General features: G+C 48.0%; 1 protein-coding gene across 1 annotated transcript in view; it reads left to right on the top strand.

Annotated features, from left to right (window-relative positions):
* Window positions 1-16,002, top strand: part of CUX2 (cut like homeobox 2) — a 387,207-nt gene that overhangs the window by 365,287 nt on the left and 5,918 nt on the right. Inside the window, 10 exon segments of the mRNA XM_043976494.1 lie at window positions 1-135; window positions 137-193; window positions 195-252; window positions 255-319; window positions 321-347; window positions 1,364-1,409; window positions 1,412-1,446; window positions 1,448-1,538; window positions 13,709-13,978; window positions 15,332-15,520. Coding sequence (XP_043832429.1) covers window positions 1-135; window positions 137-193; window positions 195-252; window positions 255-319; window positions 321-347; window positions 1,364-1,409; window positions 1,412-1,446; window positions 1,448-1,538; window positions 13,709-13,978; window positions 15,332-15,520 — 973 coding nt within the window.

Genomic DNA, 16,002 nt, shown 5'->3' with positions numbered 1-16,002 from the left:
GGCTACTCCAGCCAAGCCAATGGGAGGCCCTGGCCCAGGGGGGAGCCCGGGGAGACCCTGGTGAATGAGGAGGAGGCCCCAGTGGCGCCAATGGGGGAGGACGAGCTGCCCAAGGTGGGGGAGATGAGCTGGGAGGGGGTCTGGCTCAGAGCCACCTGGCAGTGGACGGCTGGCATACTACCCGGCTTATGTTGCCCCGGACCCTGAAGCCCAACGGGTGCCCCCCCCTCACCCCAGAGCAGTATGAGATGTACATTACCGGGAGGTGGACACACTGGAGCTGACCCGACAGGTCAAGGAGAAGCTGGCCAAGAATGGCAATCTGCCAAAGGATCTTTGGAGAGAAGGTAAGGGCTACCACACCAGCCTCCATGGTGGGCGGGGGGAACAAAATGGAATATGCAAGAAAAAGCACTATGTGCCAAGCACTGGGATGCAGTCACAGGGGGATTGAAACAGAAGACGTGAGTGGTCCCTGCCCTCCAGGAGCTTACAATCTAATTGGAGGAAACAACCCAAAAAGAAGGGCCCACACCACTTCTCCCACGTGCCACTGTCTGGGAAGGTCCATGGGGACTGAGGGAGGTGTCCCAGCTGAAAGGAAACCCCTTTAAAGAGTCAGGGCTGCCAAGGCCTTCAGTTTCGAGAGGATCCTGCAGGAAAGGTTTGGATCTGGATGGAGCTTGGAGGAGAGGGCCAAGGTTTTCTGGTGGTGGAGGTGTGGATATCATTCTTCCAGCCACCCCCTTGGGGCACAGAGAGCTGGCCAAAACTCAGTTCACTCCAATTCATTGTGTTATATTGAGTTCCTTACTCTGAGCCAGACACTAGGGACAAAAAAGGCAAGGCGAGAGTCCCTGCCCTTGAGAAGTTTATATTCTGTAGGAGGAGAAAGCACACAGCATTTGTCAGTCAAAATCCACAAACATTTATAAAGAGGCCTACTATGTGCCAGCTCCCCCGCTGGGCACCTGAATATAAATACAAAAAGTGAGACAGTCTCTGCCCTCAAGAAGTGACATTCTGCTGGAGGGGACACTGCATTTATTCATTCATTCACACAGCATTTACAAAGCACCTACTATGACTCAGCACTGAAGCTACGAGATGAAAGTCTGTCCTCAAGAAGCTTGCGGGGGGCGGGGGGGGAGAATTCTGGATGCGCCTGAGTATAAGGCCTTCAGGGTTCTCTGATCCAGTAGAGACAAGGAGGACCTGGGGACTTTCCACAAAGTGGTCCCAGGGGAAGCCCTAAAGTCCCCTCCAATGGCCTGCTGAATGGCCCAGGCTCGGCCAAAAAAGGGAGGTGGAGAGCCTGACCAGCCCCCAGCTGACTGTCCCCTCCTCCTTGCCTTCCCCCCAGGTGCTGGGCTTGTCCCCAAGGCAGTGTGAGTGACTGCTCTCCCGGCCAAGCCATGGAGCAAGCTGACACAGAAGGGGCGTGAACCCTTATCTCCGGATGCAGCTCTGGCTCACGGATCAGCTGGGCCAGAGCATCAGCCAGCAGCCAATCCACCCAGGGTAAGTTCCAAGGGATGGTGGGAGCCAGGCAGGAGGGAGCTTGGGTCCTGGCCCAGAGCCTCAGCTCAGACCTGCTGTTTCAAACCCAGGACCATAGCTCTAGAGCCAAAAGGGGCCTCAAAGGGCAGCTGGTCTGACCCTCTCATTTTACAGATGGGGAAACTGAGGGCCCAGTACCTGACTAAGTGGGATTGGGGCAGGATTTGAACCCAGGTCCTTCGAAATTCCAAGCCAGTGTCCTTTCTGCTACCCTCTCATTACAGAAACCGCAGATACTGATCTCTGGAAAATGGGTTATGAATAGAGGAAGAAGAGATGGGACTAGGAGAACAGAAATTTAGGAGTTCTGGAATTTAGGCTAGACATTGTCAGGAGCTCAGTGGCATAGATAACAAAATTTTAAAATAGAAAGGCTGCCTCTTCAGGTAGTGAGTTCCCCCTTCTTAAGGAAAGAGAGCTTGGATACCCCACTTTAGAGGGGTTTTTGTAGCTCAATCGTTGTTGACTCATTTTTCAATCATTCAGTTCTTCCTCGACCCCATTTGGGGGTTCTTGGCCAGAGATCCTAGAGGGGTTTGCCATTTCCTTCTCCAGCTCATTTCACAGATGAGGAAACTGAGGCAAACAAGGTTAAGTGAGTTGCCCAGGATCACATAGCTAATATGTGTCTGGGGCTAGATTTGAATGCAGGTCTTCCTGACTCTCCAGACCCAGTGCTCTATCCACTGTGCCACCCAGCCACCCTAAGACTCAGTCATGGACTGAACTAAATGACCCCTGCAGTCTCTTCCAACTCTGAAATTCCATGATTCTGTAGCTGTCAGAGATAATAACAATAATAATAATAATAGCCAACACAGAGCACTTTAAAGTTTGCTCAGCATTCTCCATATCTTGTCATTCTGTCCTCGAAACATCCCTGAGAGGTAGGTGCTATGATCCCCATTTCATGGTTGGGTAAAGTTGTCTTGCCCAGTCTCACACACTTAGTAAATCTCTGAGGCCAGGATTTGAACTCAGGTCTTCTTTGACTTCCAAACCAGGCACTCTTATCCACTGTGCTGAGACAAAGTATCCAAAACCAAAACAAAAGGAGAGCAGAGATGGGGGACAACCAATGGGAGAAAAACAGAGGAAGAATCCAAAGGAGAGGACCCTAAAAAAGGGCCTGCAGGAGCCTGCTAGTCCAACCCCCTCATTTTACGACGAAAGAAATACTGACCAGCAGACCCTAGATTCTTGATTGAGACCTTACAGGTTCTTCACTCTGGAGTCTGCTGAACTGCTTGTGTGTGTGGTGTGTGAGGCAATTGGGTTAAGTGACTTGCCCAGGGTCACACAGCTAGTAGTGTTAAGTTCTGAGGTCAGACTTTTGAACTCAGGTCCTCCTGCCTCCAGAGGGGTGCTCTATCAACCTGTGCCACCTAGCTGTCCTGGTCTGTGAACTTTTTATTTTTATTTTTTTAATATTCTGATTGCTGTTTCAATATAAGTTGGATACCCTTGGCATCCCATGTGTTTATTTTATGCATTTAAAAACATTATTCCAACATGGCTAATACCTGCATTCATTTTCCATGACTAGAGGTATTGTTAGGTTTGAAGGTTTTGCCTTCCTCCTGAGTGGGGGAGGTTGGGAGGGACAGGGAGAGAACTTGGGACTTTGGAGGGGAAAGAAGAAAAAGTCTCTCTGCTTTTAATTTTTAATTTTGTTAATTTTGTTGAGGCAGTTGGGGTTAAGTCGACTTGCCCAGGGTCACACAGCTAGTAAGTGTCAAGTGTCTGAGCTGGATTTGAACTCAGGTCCTGTGCTCTATCCACTGTGCCACCTAGCTGCTCTCTGCTTTTAAAATAAAAATCAAGATGTTATTCTGAGGAGGGGTCCCTAGGCTTCACCAGGTTGCCAAAGGAGCCCATGATTCTCAAAAGACTCAGAACCCTGGCTTTTGGCCATGTAGTCCAACCCGCTTCATTTTACCAGTGGGGAAACAGAACTAGGCAAAGACGGCGCAGTGATCTTATACCACTCAAAAATGGGACTCCAACTAGTCTTCCCAACTGTCTGGATTAATTTTTTTGCTGCACCACACTGCCCTCTACAGGAAGACATGGGTCAAAGAATGAGAGATCAGATTGCTGGACAGCTCTCCCTTAGGTCGAGCTGAAATCTGCCTCTTTGGGCAGCTTCGACCAGTGCATTGTTCCAGGTCTGTCCTCTCACGGACAGGCAGGACAAATCAAATCCCTCTGCTTTGTGACAGTCCCTCAGATTCTGGCCAACAGTTGGCATGCCCCCCTCGCCCCCGATCATCTCTTCCCCAGTTGAAGTAGCCCCCCATTTTCTTGAAGCAGTCCCCAGGTCTCTTCTTAGGATTCCATCCTCTGATGCCCCGTCGGCTTATCTATGTCCTTCCAATGATGGGAAGCCTGGGAACTGAGGCCAAATTCTGTCTCAGTAGGGCATCATCTTACATACTCCTTCCTAAAGTAGGAGCCCATGCTCAGGGATGAACAACCCAGGACCCCACAGAGGACAGTAGGAGATGTGTTGCCCTTGGCCAAAAGGGAAAGCAAAGGAAGTAGAAGGAGGACATATGTGGAGCCTGAGAGGCAACACAGCCCAGAACTGAAGAGTGAATGGAGAGATTTATCAATTGACTTAGAAATGAACAGGGGCAGCTAGCCCCAGAGCACTGGCTCTGGAGTTGGAAAGATGTGAGTTCAAATCTAGCCTTGGACACTAGTTGTGTGACCCTGGGCAAGTCACTTAACCCCAATTGCCTCAAACATCCGGGGCCATCTCCACATGGCTCTGGAGGAGAGTGAGGTTGGTGACCTTGCACAGCCCTCCCTCGCTTAAATCCAGTTCACAGCAAGTCATGACATCACCCCAATGTCACGGTCCTCTTGGGGAACAAACAACAATAGAGATAGACGTGTATTCAGTATGGCCTACTAAAAATAGGGCAGTGGGCAGCTAGGTGGCACAGTGGATAAAGCACTGGCCCTGGATTCAGGAGGACCTGAGTTCAAATCTGGCCTCAGACACTTGACACTTACTAGCTGTGTGACCCTGGGCAAGTCACTTAACCCTCATTGCCCCGCAAATAATAATAATAATAATAATAATAATAATAATAAAGTAGTACAACTGGACCATTCCTACATAAAACATCCAGCACTTTGGTGTAAGAGGGAAATAGATATGAGAGTCCCAAATTTGCCCTTTAAAATAAGGAATCACAAAGTATCTAGAAATGTGAGGTCAGTTTGCATCAGGTCTGAAGACTTTGATATTTGTCCCACGGGTATATATCACTGCCCTATAACACTGCCTTATAGATGTAGATCAGCTTGGACAGTGTAGACACTTCCTTAAGGATCTTTCATTTGCTGAGAGACAGGAAAGGAGACCAATAACTCCAATCAATATATATTTAATAATAGATGGCATCATAATATAATTCTAAGAGATTTAAGGTTTGAATAGCACTTTACATATATGACCTAATTTTCTCCCCCACAACCACCATGAGAAGTAGGTATTATTGTAATCCTCATTTCACAGATGAGTAAACTGAGGCTGAAAGGGATTAAGTGATTTGCCCAGAATTACACAGGTAGGAAGTCTCTGAGGCTGGGATTTGAACTCAGGTCTTCCTGACTCCAGGTCCAGTGTTCTACCCATTGTGCCACCTTTTGTTGCTGTTCATTCATTTTTAGTCATGCACAACTCTCTGTGACCCCATTTGGGGTTTTCTTGGCAGAGATGCTGGAGTAGTTGGCTATTTCCTTCTCCAGCTCATTTGACAGATGAGGAAACTGAGGCAAACAGGGCGAAGTGACTTGCCCAGGGCCACACAGTTAGTCAGTGTCTGAGGCCCAATTTGAACTCAGGTCTTCCTGACTACTAGCTGCCCCAGGTGTGCCACGTTTAATGAGTACCACCTATTTCCTAGGTATAGTGGGTGATACCACAAAGCATAGGATATGGTTCCTTCCCTCAAGGAGCTTACATTGTAGTCTGATAGAGGAGACAAGTGAATAAAAGGCTGACTTTGGAGCCAGGAAGAACTGAGTTCTGGCTAACCCTAGCCAGGCAAATCATTTAACTTGTCTACCTCCAGCTCTCTAATCCTATGGGTTACAGAGAAGTTGCTGACTCCCTACTCACTGGAGGGAGTTTTCATACCTGGAATTCCCTACATTGATCAAATCACAGGTCTAGACCCAAAAACTGGGAGATGACACCTAGACACAGGTACCAACCACGTGAACAAAGGCATGAATGTTATGCTTACCAGATGTGCATAGGACCCAAAGCTGGTGGGGAAAATCAATGCACTGGATGAGAGATGAATTCCAAAAAGTCTTGATTAGCTGGAATTTAGGACTGACTATAATAAGGAGAAGCAGCTAGGTGGTGCCATAGAGCTAGAGTCAGGAAGACACAACTCTTTTTTTTTTTTCCTTTTTTCTTTTTTTAGTGAGGCAATTGAGGTTAAGTGACTTGCCCAGGGTCACACAGCTAGTAAGTGTTAAGTGTCTGAGAGGCCGGATTTGAACTCAGGTACTCCTGACTCCAGGGCCAGTGCTCTATCCACTGCGCCATCTAGCTGCCCCAAGACACAGCTCTTAATGACTGAACAACAACAAATGTATCCAGTCATTGTGCTAAGCTCTAGGGGTACAAAAAGAGGCAAAAGAAGACCCCTTCCTGGACATTCTGCAAATTATCAATGTCCTTCCTAAAATTTGGTCCCCAGGACAGAACTCAGAACTCCATCCAGATATGACCAGACCAATACAGAGGACCATGGGTCTATCACCACCCTAGTCCCCGACACTAGCTCCTATAATGAATGCAGTTTAGTTTAATATTTTGGGGGGGTGAGGCACTTGGGGTTAAGTGACTTGCCCAGGGTCACACAGCTAGTAAGTGTTAAGTGTCTGAGGCCGGATTTGAACTCAGGTCCTCCTGAATCCATATCCACTGCACCACCTAGCTGCCCAGTTTAGTTTAAAATTGCATTAGTTCTCTTGGTTTCATGACAGAGCTGAGTCATGCCATACTTGCAGTCCACACGGAAAACTACCCTCAGATGTTTTTTTCAGATGAGCTACTATCACCCCATCTTATACTTGTGAAGCTCAATGGATTATCAACTTTACAGTATCAAGAAAAACCCGAATAGGGTCACAAACAGTCAGACATGACTGAGCAACATCATCGTCCCCATTTTTTAATGGGATAGCTAGGTGGCACAGTAGATTAAGTACCAGGCCTGGAGTTAGGAAAGACCAGAGTTCAAATCCAGCCTCAGATATATACAAGCTGTGTGACCCTGGGCAAGTCACTTTACCCTGTTTGCCTCAGTTTCTTAATCCATAAAATGAAGGGGCTAGACCCATTAAGTACTAAGGTCCCTTCTATCTCTAAACCTATTATTTAAATCCTTAAATCCTATTAAATTAAAATTAAATCCTATTCTTTAATTTTTTTTTTTGGGGGGGGGGGTGAGGCAATTGGGATTAAGTGACTTGCCCAGGGTCCCACAGCTAGTAAGTGTCAAATGTCTGAGGTTGGATTTGAACTCAGGTCCTCCTGAATCCAGGGCCACTGTGCCACCTAGCTGCCCCCATTCTTTAAATTTCAAAAGTAAATCCTATTATTTCTCTAAGCCTCAGTTTCCTTATCTATAAAATGATATTCACACAACCTGCCTCCCATAGTTGATAAATGGGAGATATTACTGTTATTCCTGTGGAGAAGTCTTCAGAGAGGTGGAGGACTCAAAAGGTGTGAGGTTTGGATAGACAAGAAAGATATTCTTAAGGTGGGAGGGAAAATGTTAAGAAGAAAGATGCAGAGATAGGAGAAAAGACTGATCTCTATCCCTGGAGGGGAGTAGCAAGCCTGGTGTTTCCCACACTGATCAAAAATCACAGCTGTAGACCCACACACACACACACACACACACACACACACACACACACACACACACACACCACACACACACGGAGATGCCCCCTAGACACAAGTACCAGTGCCTTAGACAAAGGTATAGATCAGCATGTTCCTGAACTGTGCAGAAGCCACAGAACTAAGAAGGAAAGTTAATGTACTGAATGAATTGGGATTCAAAAAGATATAGATAGGGGCAGCTAGGTGGCGCAGTGAAAAGAGCACCAGCCCTGATATCAGGAGGACCTGAGTTCAAATCCAGCCTCAGACACTTAACACTTACTAGCTGTGTGACCCTGGGCAAGTCACTTAACCCCCAGTTGCCTCACACACACACACACACACACACACACACACACACACACACACACACACACACACACAAAGATATAGACAAGGTGGAGCTTGGGGCGGAGTCTAAAATGAAATTTAAGGAGAATAAATGTCAAGAGTCTTACATTGAAGTTTAAGAAATCAATTTACCATGTGCAAAGAAGAGAATTATGATTGGAGGTCAGAAGCTTATCTGAAAAGTAGCTGAGGGTTCAAGAGACTATGGGGCAGCTAGGTGGCGCAGTGGATAAAGCACCAGCCCTGGATTCGCAAGGACCTGAGTTCAAATGTGGTCTCAGATACTTGACACTAACTAGCTGTGTGACCCTAGGTGAGTCACTTAACCCTCACTGCACCAAAAGGAGACTAGGATTCATAGGTTTATAGAAATTAATACTAATAATAATAGCACTTTAAGGTTGGCAAGACACTTTTAGCAACTGTTATCTCATTTTTCTCCCCTCAACGATCCTGAGAGGTGTTGTTACTATCACCTCTATTTTGTAGCTGAGGAAGACAAGGCAGACAGAAGTGAAGTGACTTGCCCAGGGTCACACAGCTAATAAGTGCCAGAAGCTGGATTTGAACTCAGGTCTTCCTGCCTCCAGGTCCAGCGCTCTTTACACTGCATCACCTAGCTGGAAGGGACTTTCTAGCTATTCCAGTTTGATTCCCCTCATTTTACAGATGGAGAAACTGAGGCCTCTAAGAGGGGGGAAGGGACTTGCCCTGGGTCGCACAGGTAGTGAGCTGTTGCATCAGAGAATCTAGTTCTGCCTTCTCTTGACCTTGACATTCTAAAAGCATTTGCTAAGAGCAGATGTTGCCAGCCAGCAGAGCCTACATCAAGCAAAGCACTCAGGAAGCCTGTGGGGACCCAGTGAGTCCCAGACAATGCCCCAAACTGGCACCAGCCTCGTGCAGCTGCATGCCCAGGCCCTGGAGCGTTTGGCTGCGTTCCAGATGTGAAGCTCAGCAGAAGGGCCATTTCCTTAAAGAGCGCTTCACAGCTGGGGTCCCCACAGCTCCAGGGGCAGGGGGGATTTCTCCTTCCTTGAAGCTTTGAATGAAGATAGATAAATCCCCAGCTGGCCTGACGGGTTAGCCTCAAGGCAAAGGGATGGGGCACAAGACTGGTGTACGGGCCTATGATTGGATCCACATTTGTCACCTGTTGCTAATATTTCAGGATCACTCCAAATGACATCCCCTCTGGGACTATCCTATGCCACCCCATCCCTAATGGAGAGTAGAGCCCCCTCTCTGGTCCCCCTGATCCATCCTGGGACTCCCCTCTCTCACTTCATCCTCTGGATCTCCCCCGACTTCGAGCTGTACCCCACATCACCTAGCAGGCCTCTCCAGAGGGGCCAGTTGTCCAAGGAAATGGGGAAGACTCTGCAGCAGGCGGAGGAGGGGGCCACCCCCCACCCCCACCCCGTGGCGTACCGGATGTGGGGGGAGCGAGAAGGACTATTAACTAAGCATCCAGCTCCTTCCACTTGCAAGGAACCCTTTGTCACATCTCTTATTTTAATTAACTCGCCTCATTAGGAATGCCCACATTGTGCATAATAAATATTCCAGACACTTCTGTATTGTCTTCTCCGAATCTTAAGCAGAAGAGTAAATCTCCCTCAGTCTCACTCGGTCTGTCTGTCGTCCTCTCCTCTCCCTCTCTCTCTCTCTCTCTCTCTCTCTCTCTCTCTCTCTCTCTCTCTCTCTCTCTCTCTCTCTCTTAGTCCCTCTTCTTCCCTCTCTTTACCTAGATTTCTCTCTTTATCTCTTCTCTCCCTCTCTTTTCTCTCTCCCTCTGTCTCTTAGTCCCTCTTCTCCCCTCTTTCTTTACCTAGATTTCTCTCTTTTTCTCTCCTCTGTCTCTATTTGCATGTCTGCTCTCTTTCTCTCTGCCTTGCTCTGTCTCTCTGCATCTCTCTCACTCACCTTCTCTCCTATTTCTCCATCTTCTCCCCCTCCTCCACCCTTTTTTCTTCTCCTCTTCCCCTCAGATTTGATCAAACCCACAACATCTCCCCGTTAATCCGAGGAGGCATCTCCTGCCATTTCTCCACAGCCTGTCCCCTACATCTTTCCCAGCACACCGCGGTGACACTGTCGACTTACTTCCTGGCCCTTTAATGAGTATGTTCTACAAGATAAGGCTGTCCTCCAGATCTCTCCAACGTTTTGTCAAAAGTGGTCCTGAAAGTCAGCTCATCAGACAGGGCTGGCGTTCTGCCTGGAATATGGAAATCGCTCTGGTCTTTTTATGTTAATTATCTGGTTTTCTTTCTGTGGCTGTCACACTCTCCTCTGGGGGAATTAGTTTGAAAAGGCTGTCTTTTGTTTGGGGGTTTCTGTTTGTTTTTTTTTTCCGTTGGGGAGAGTGTGGCACTTCTCAGCCCACAGCTCCAGGCCTCTGGGGACCTCAGGGGAGGCAACCCCCCCCCCCAAAAAAAACTTTCATTGCTGACAATCTGATGGGAGAGAGCTAGCGTCAGAGTCAAAGGACCCGAGTTCAAATCTCACCTCCAACACATACTACCTGCATCACTATGGGCAGGTGACAACCTCTCGGCAACTCTTTCCTCATCTATAAGAAGAGAAGGGTTGTTGCTTCTCCTGGAACACCCCTTCGTTCCCAAGCTCATCTCCTTCAAGAGCTCTTTCCTCATCCCACCCATTCTGAGGGCCCCACTCCCCACTCCCCAAATGACTTTGCATTCATTTTGTCTATAGCTTACATTCGCATATCTTTGGACATCCTGAAGTCCCCCAGTAGGATTCTTGTGTATTTGGGTGGATGCTTTGTACCTGGGGTATGGTAGATGCTTAATAAATATTTGTCGCTCCATTAAAAATTTTCAAAGGATAAAAAATAATAAAAATAATGAATGAAGGTGGAGGTCCCAAAGCTAGCTCAGTCCAATCTGGTTCCACTTATCTCTTTAGGTGTGTCTGTCCTTTGGATTAGTTTCTCAAGGAGAAGGTTCTTTGATGTGCCCCCCAGAGAACTTCAGGGGTGCTCTGGGCCCATAACAAATCGGTCCTCAGCCCTTTGCAGCATGACCCCCAACCTTATCACTCCACTGAAACTGCTCTCTCCAAACTGACCATTGATCTCTTTTTTTCAATGATCTCTTACTTGCCAAATGCAGTGGGTCTTTTCTTATCCCCTGTGCTGCGTTTGACACTGCTGACCCCCCTTGGCTCCAGGGTGGTCTCTCCTCTCCTGGCGTGCATGACACTGCTCTCTCTCCTCATTTTCCTCCTAAGTGTTCAACTACTCCTTCCCAGTATCTGGTGGCTCATCAATCAGGTGACACCCCCTAACTGTGACTATTTCCTAGGTCCTCTTCCATCTCTTCTCTCTCCATCTCTCTCTGGTTTTGTCTCTGTTGGTCTGTCTCCCCCTCCCCTTTTCTCCTTTCCTCCCCTTCTCTCTGTCTCTCTCTGTCTCTCTATCTCTGTCTCTCTCTGTCTCTGTCTCTCTGTCTCTGTCTCTCTCTGTCTCTGTCTCTCTCTGTCTCTGTCTCTCTCTGTCTCTCTCTCTGTGTCTCTGTCTGTCTCTGTCTCTCTGTCTCTCTGTCTCTCTCTCTCTCTTTCTCCTCATCAGCTCCCATGGGTCTAACCATTATCTCCTTGCATGTTACTCCCAGATTTCAATATCCAGCCCTAGTCTTTTCCCTCATCTTCAGCCCCACATCACCAATTACCTAGTAATTCGAACTGGACATCTAGGGGCAGCTAGGTAGCACAGTGGATAAAGCACCGGCCCTGGATTCAGGAGGACCTGAGTTCAAATATGGCCTTAGACACTTGACACTTACTAGCTGTGGTGACCCTGGGCAAGTCACTTAACCCTCATTGCCCCACCAAAACAAAACAAAAAGAACCCCCCCAAAAAAAAAACAACCCAAAACCAACAAACTGGACAACTAGGAGACATGCCAAACTCAACATGCCCAAACCTGAACTCATTCTCTTTTCCCCAAACCCTCGTCTCCCAGACTTTCCTATTTCTGAAGAAGGTGTCATCATCCTTCAGCATCCCAGAGTCACCATCTTGGCCATATTCTCTGCTTCTTCCTCTTCCCCATCCCAATATCCAACCAGCTGCCAAGTCTTACTGACAGCTTCTACCTCTCCAGTGCCTTTCCCATCTTACCCCTCATCTCCTCTCCCATCTCCGTTCACGTCCCTTCCTCCCCTCTCACCTAGGTTGGTTCAACAGCCTCCTCTTTGTCTCCCTGTCTCAAGCCTCCCTCCCCTCTAGTCCATCCTACACCTTCTGTGGCTCCCTATTACCTCTCGGTTAAAGCCCTTTGTAATCTGGCCCCAACCCATCTTTCCAGACTCAGTGGATATATGTTATTATTGAATCATTCCAGCCATGTCTGACTCTCTTTGATCCCATTTGGGGTTTTCTTGGCAAAGAAAGGGGTTTGCTATTTCCTTCTCCAGTGCATTTGACAGATGAGGAAACTGAGGCAAACAGGGTTAAGTGACTTGCCTGGGGTCACAAGCTAATCAGTGTCTGAGGCTGAATTTGAACTCAGATCCTCCTGACTCCAGGCTCAGTGCTTTATCTGTTGCATCACATAGCTATCCCTAGTAATTATTATTTATTATTAATCTCAGGAGAAATCTTACATCATCTATCCCAAGGGTTCTTAACTTCTTTAGAACTATGGTGGGGGCAGCTAGGTGGTGCAGTGGATAAAGCACCGGCCCTGGATTCAGGAGGACCTGAGTTCAAATTCGGCCTCGTACACTTGACACTAGCTGTGTGACCCTGGGCAAGTCACTTAACCCTCATTGCCCTGCAAAAGAAGAAGAAGAAGAAGAAGAACTACAGACCCCTTCGGTAGTCTCCTGGTGCCTATGAACCCCTTATCAAAATTATGTTTTTAAAGACATAAAATAAAGTACATGAGGTTACAAAGGAAATGAAATCTATTAAAAATACAGTAATGAGGGGCGGCTAGGTGGCACAGTAGACAAAGCACCGGCCCTGGATTCAGGAGTACCTGAGTTCAAATCCGGCCTCAGACACTTGACACTTACTAGCTGTGTGACCCTGGGCAAGTCACTTAACCCCCATTGCCCCGCGCAAAAACAAAACAAAACAAAACAAAAAACCAGTAATGAAAAAACATTTTAAAAACAGGTTCATAGACCCCAGGTCAAGAACTTCTGACTAGCCCAGCCTCCACATTTTACAAATTAGTAAACTGAGGCCCAGAGAAGAGAAAGGCTGTGCCCAAGATTACACAGGTTTTAAAAAAAAAAAAGATTACACCCATTATGAGTGGACCCAGGCTCCTGGATCTCTCCTAGGAGAGATCTCTGAGCCTGTATCATCCAAACGCACGTTTTTCAGGGAATGCAGACTCAGGGAGTTAGTGACTTGCCCAAGATCATGTCAAAGATGAATTTGAACCCAGGGCTTTGTAAGCTTTCCACTGCCCCAAAGGAAATCCTCCCTTTGCAAATTTTGAAACCATTCATTTAACTTTATAGATTAAATCCTAGTGATGTCTCTCCTCAACCCCATCTCTGTCTGTTTCTCTGTCTCTGTTTCTGTCTCTCTGTCTCTGTCTTTGTTTCTGTCTCTGTCTCTCTGTCTCTCCTTCCCTCTCTCTATCTCTCTCTCTCTGTCTCTCCCCCCCACACACACACTTCTTCCACTGACCCTAAGGACCATGGGACTTTTCCAGCTGCCTTCCTTCCCTAGGTGTGCCCCGCCCCCCCTTGCGAGCAGGGGCCATGTGACTTTCCTGTCTGTGTGCCCAGCACCTGGCACACGGTAAGCTCTCAATAAATTCTTCATTTGCTCACTTCCTTCCCTGCCCCTCTCTCCCGCTCTCTCCCTGGGCCCCATGACAGCGAGTCCAGGAGAAGCCCGGTCCACGCCGTCCCCGCCGCCCAGCCCGGGGGAACCCGAGAAGACCTCCCAGGAGCCCTTGAGCCTCACCCTGGAGAGCAGCAAGGAGAACCAGCAGCCGGAAGGCCGCTCCAGCTCCTCACTGAGCGGGAAGGTGTATGCCAGCAACCCGGCCCCTGGAGGGATTCAGGAGATCGTAGCCATGTCCCCCGAGCTGGACACCTACTCCATCACCAAGAAGGTCAAGGAGGTGCTGACAGACAATAACCTAGGTACGGGAGAGGAGGGGGCAGCGTGAGCCAAGTCCCGAAGGCCAGTAGTTCCCTGACCAGACAGGGACAGCTATGTCCATCCACCTGCCCCCTGGTCTTCAGGATGCATCCCCTCGGGGTACCAGGCATCCTGTCCAACCCTCCCATTTTACAGATGAGAAAACTAGGGGCCTGATATCTTAAGTGACATGTAGAATTGTGTGTATTGTGTATTGTATGTATGTGTGTGCCTGCATGTATATGTATTATGTGTGTGTTGTGTATGTAGGGCAGCTAGATGGTACAGTGTATAGAGCACTGAGCCTGGAGTCAGAAACACCTGAGTTCAAATCCAGCCTCAGACACTCACCAGCTGTGTGACCCTGGGCAAGTCACTTAACCCTGTTTGCCTCAGTTTCCTTATCTGTAAAATGAGCTGGAGAAGGAAATGGCAAAGCGCTCCAGTATCTTTGCTAAGAAAACCGCAAATGGGGTCAGGAAGAGTTAGACATGACTGAAAAATGACTCAACAATTGTGTATTTATAGAGTGTGTGCCTGTATGTATATGTATTACTTGTGTGTAATGTGTGTATACATATATATCACATGTCTGTTGTGGGTATATGTGTTGTAGGTGTGTGTACATGTGTGTTCCCAGCCCTTGGCACATAGTAAGTACTCAATGTTTTTTGCCTTGACTTAGGATCAATGCTCTGTAGCCAAAGGAACCTCAGACACCATACAGACCAACCCTCAATGATGAGGGAACAAAGGCCCCAAGAGGTGACTGGCCCAAGGTCACACAGAGCATAAATGGCAGGAGCAGGATTCAAACCCAATCCCTCTGACTCCAAACCCAATGCTGCTTGCATTTTGCCATGCTGCCTGTTCCTGCCTTCCGGGTGTCAGGCCAGCCCAAATCAAGACTGGGGCATTGAGAAGGCATTCCAATCTTTCTGGACTTGGAGTCAAGAGAATGGGAATCCAGGGCATTAAATGCTCTTGATAAATGCCTGTTGATTGATTGATGGAGTGAGTCCCAGCTCTGACCTTCATTGGCTGAAAGGCAGAAGCAGCAAAGAGCAGAGGAGAGAAAAGCCCTGGGAGACTGTGAGATGTCTGAATTCCAGTCCTGACTCTCCATCTGAGCTGTGTAAGCCTGGGCCAGTCACTTGCCCTGCCTGCCCACAGGAGAGAGGTTTAAAAGATGGGGAGCTTTGCAAACCTTAGAGAGTTAAAAATGTCATTCGTTCATTCGTTTGCTTGTTTATTTATAAAAGAGGCTTCTATCCTCATTAACTCTGGTGATGAGGGTGAGGGCCTGAAATATGGACTCCCAGGACCCTGATGGAGTCCTCCCTTCCCACCCCTAGGTCAGCGGCTCTTTGGCGAGAGCATCCTGGGCTTGACACAGGGCTCGGTGTCGGACCTCCTGTCCCGTCCCAAACCGTGGCACAAGCTAAGCCTGAAAGGCAGGGAGCCCTTTGTGAGGATGCAGCTCTGGCTGAATGACCCTCACAATGTGGAGAAACTCCGGGACATGAAGAAGATGGAAAAGAAAGGTGAGACTCGGGCAGCAGGACAGGACAGAAGGATCCTGGGCCAGACATTATCTTCTCCGGGCTTCACTTTCCCCTCCTGAGAATCAAATCAAGTCAGTAGGCCTGGGTTCTGACAATAAGAATAACCGATGTCAATAATGAACGTATAGAAATAGGCTGTATTATAGTTCTCTGTTTCATAAACACCTTCCTTGGTACCCAGGCCCCTGAACCGGACCTGAGTTCGAATCACTGCTCTACCACATACTTCCTGTGTGACCCTGGGAAAATCATTTCAGCTTTCTAGGCCTCAGTTTTGTCCTCTGTAAAGTGAAGGAATTGGGGATAGAAAGTCACCATGATCCTTTCAAATTCTAGATCTGTGACCCAAAGAACCGGGCAGGGCATGGGAGGGGGGTGTGTCAGGTCATCCCACAAGCCAGGGTTTGTGTCATGAACCCCTCTGACATTCCACTGAAGCCCATAGGTCCCTTTTCAGAAGA

This window comes from Dromiciops gliroides, chromosome 1, assembly GCF_019393635.1.
Source record: "Dromiciops gliroides isolate mDroGli1 chromosome 1, mDroGli1.pri, whole genome shotgun sequence".
In the NCBI taxonomy this organism is placed as follows: Eukaryota; Metazoa; Chordata; class Mammalia; order Microbiotheria; family Microbiotheriidae; genus Dromiciops; species Dromiciops gliroides.
Note: the sequence above shows the minus strand (reverse complement) of the source record. Positions and strands in the feature narration are given on the sequence as shown.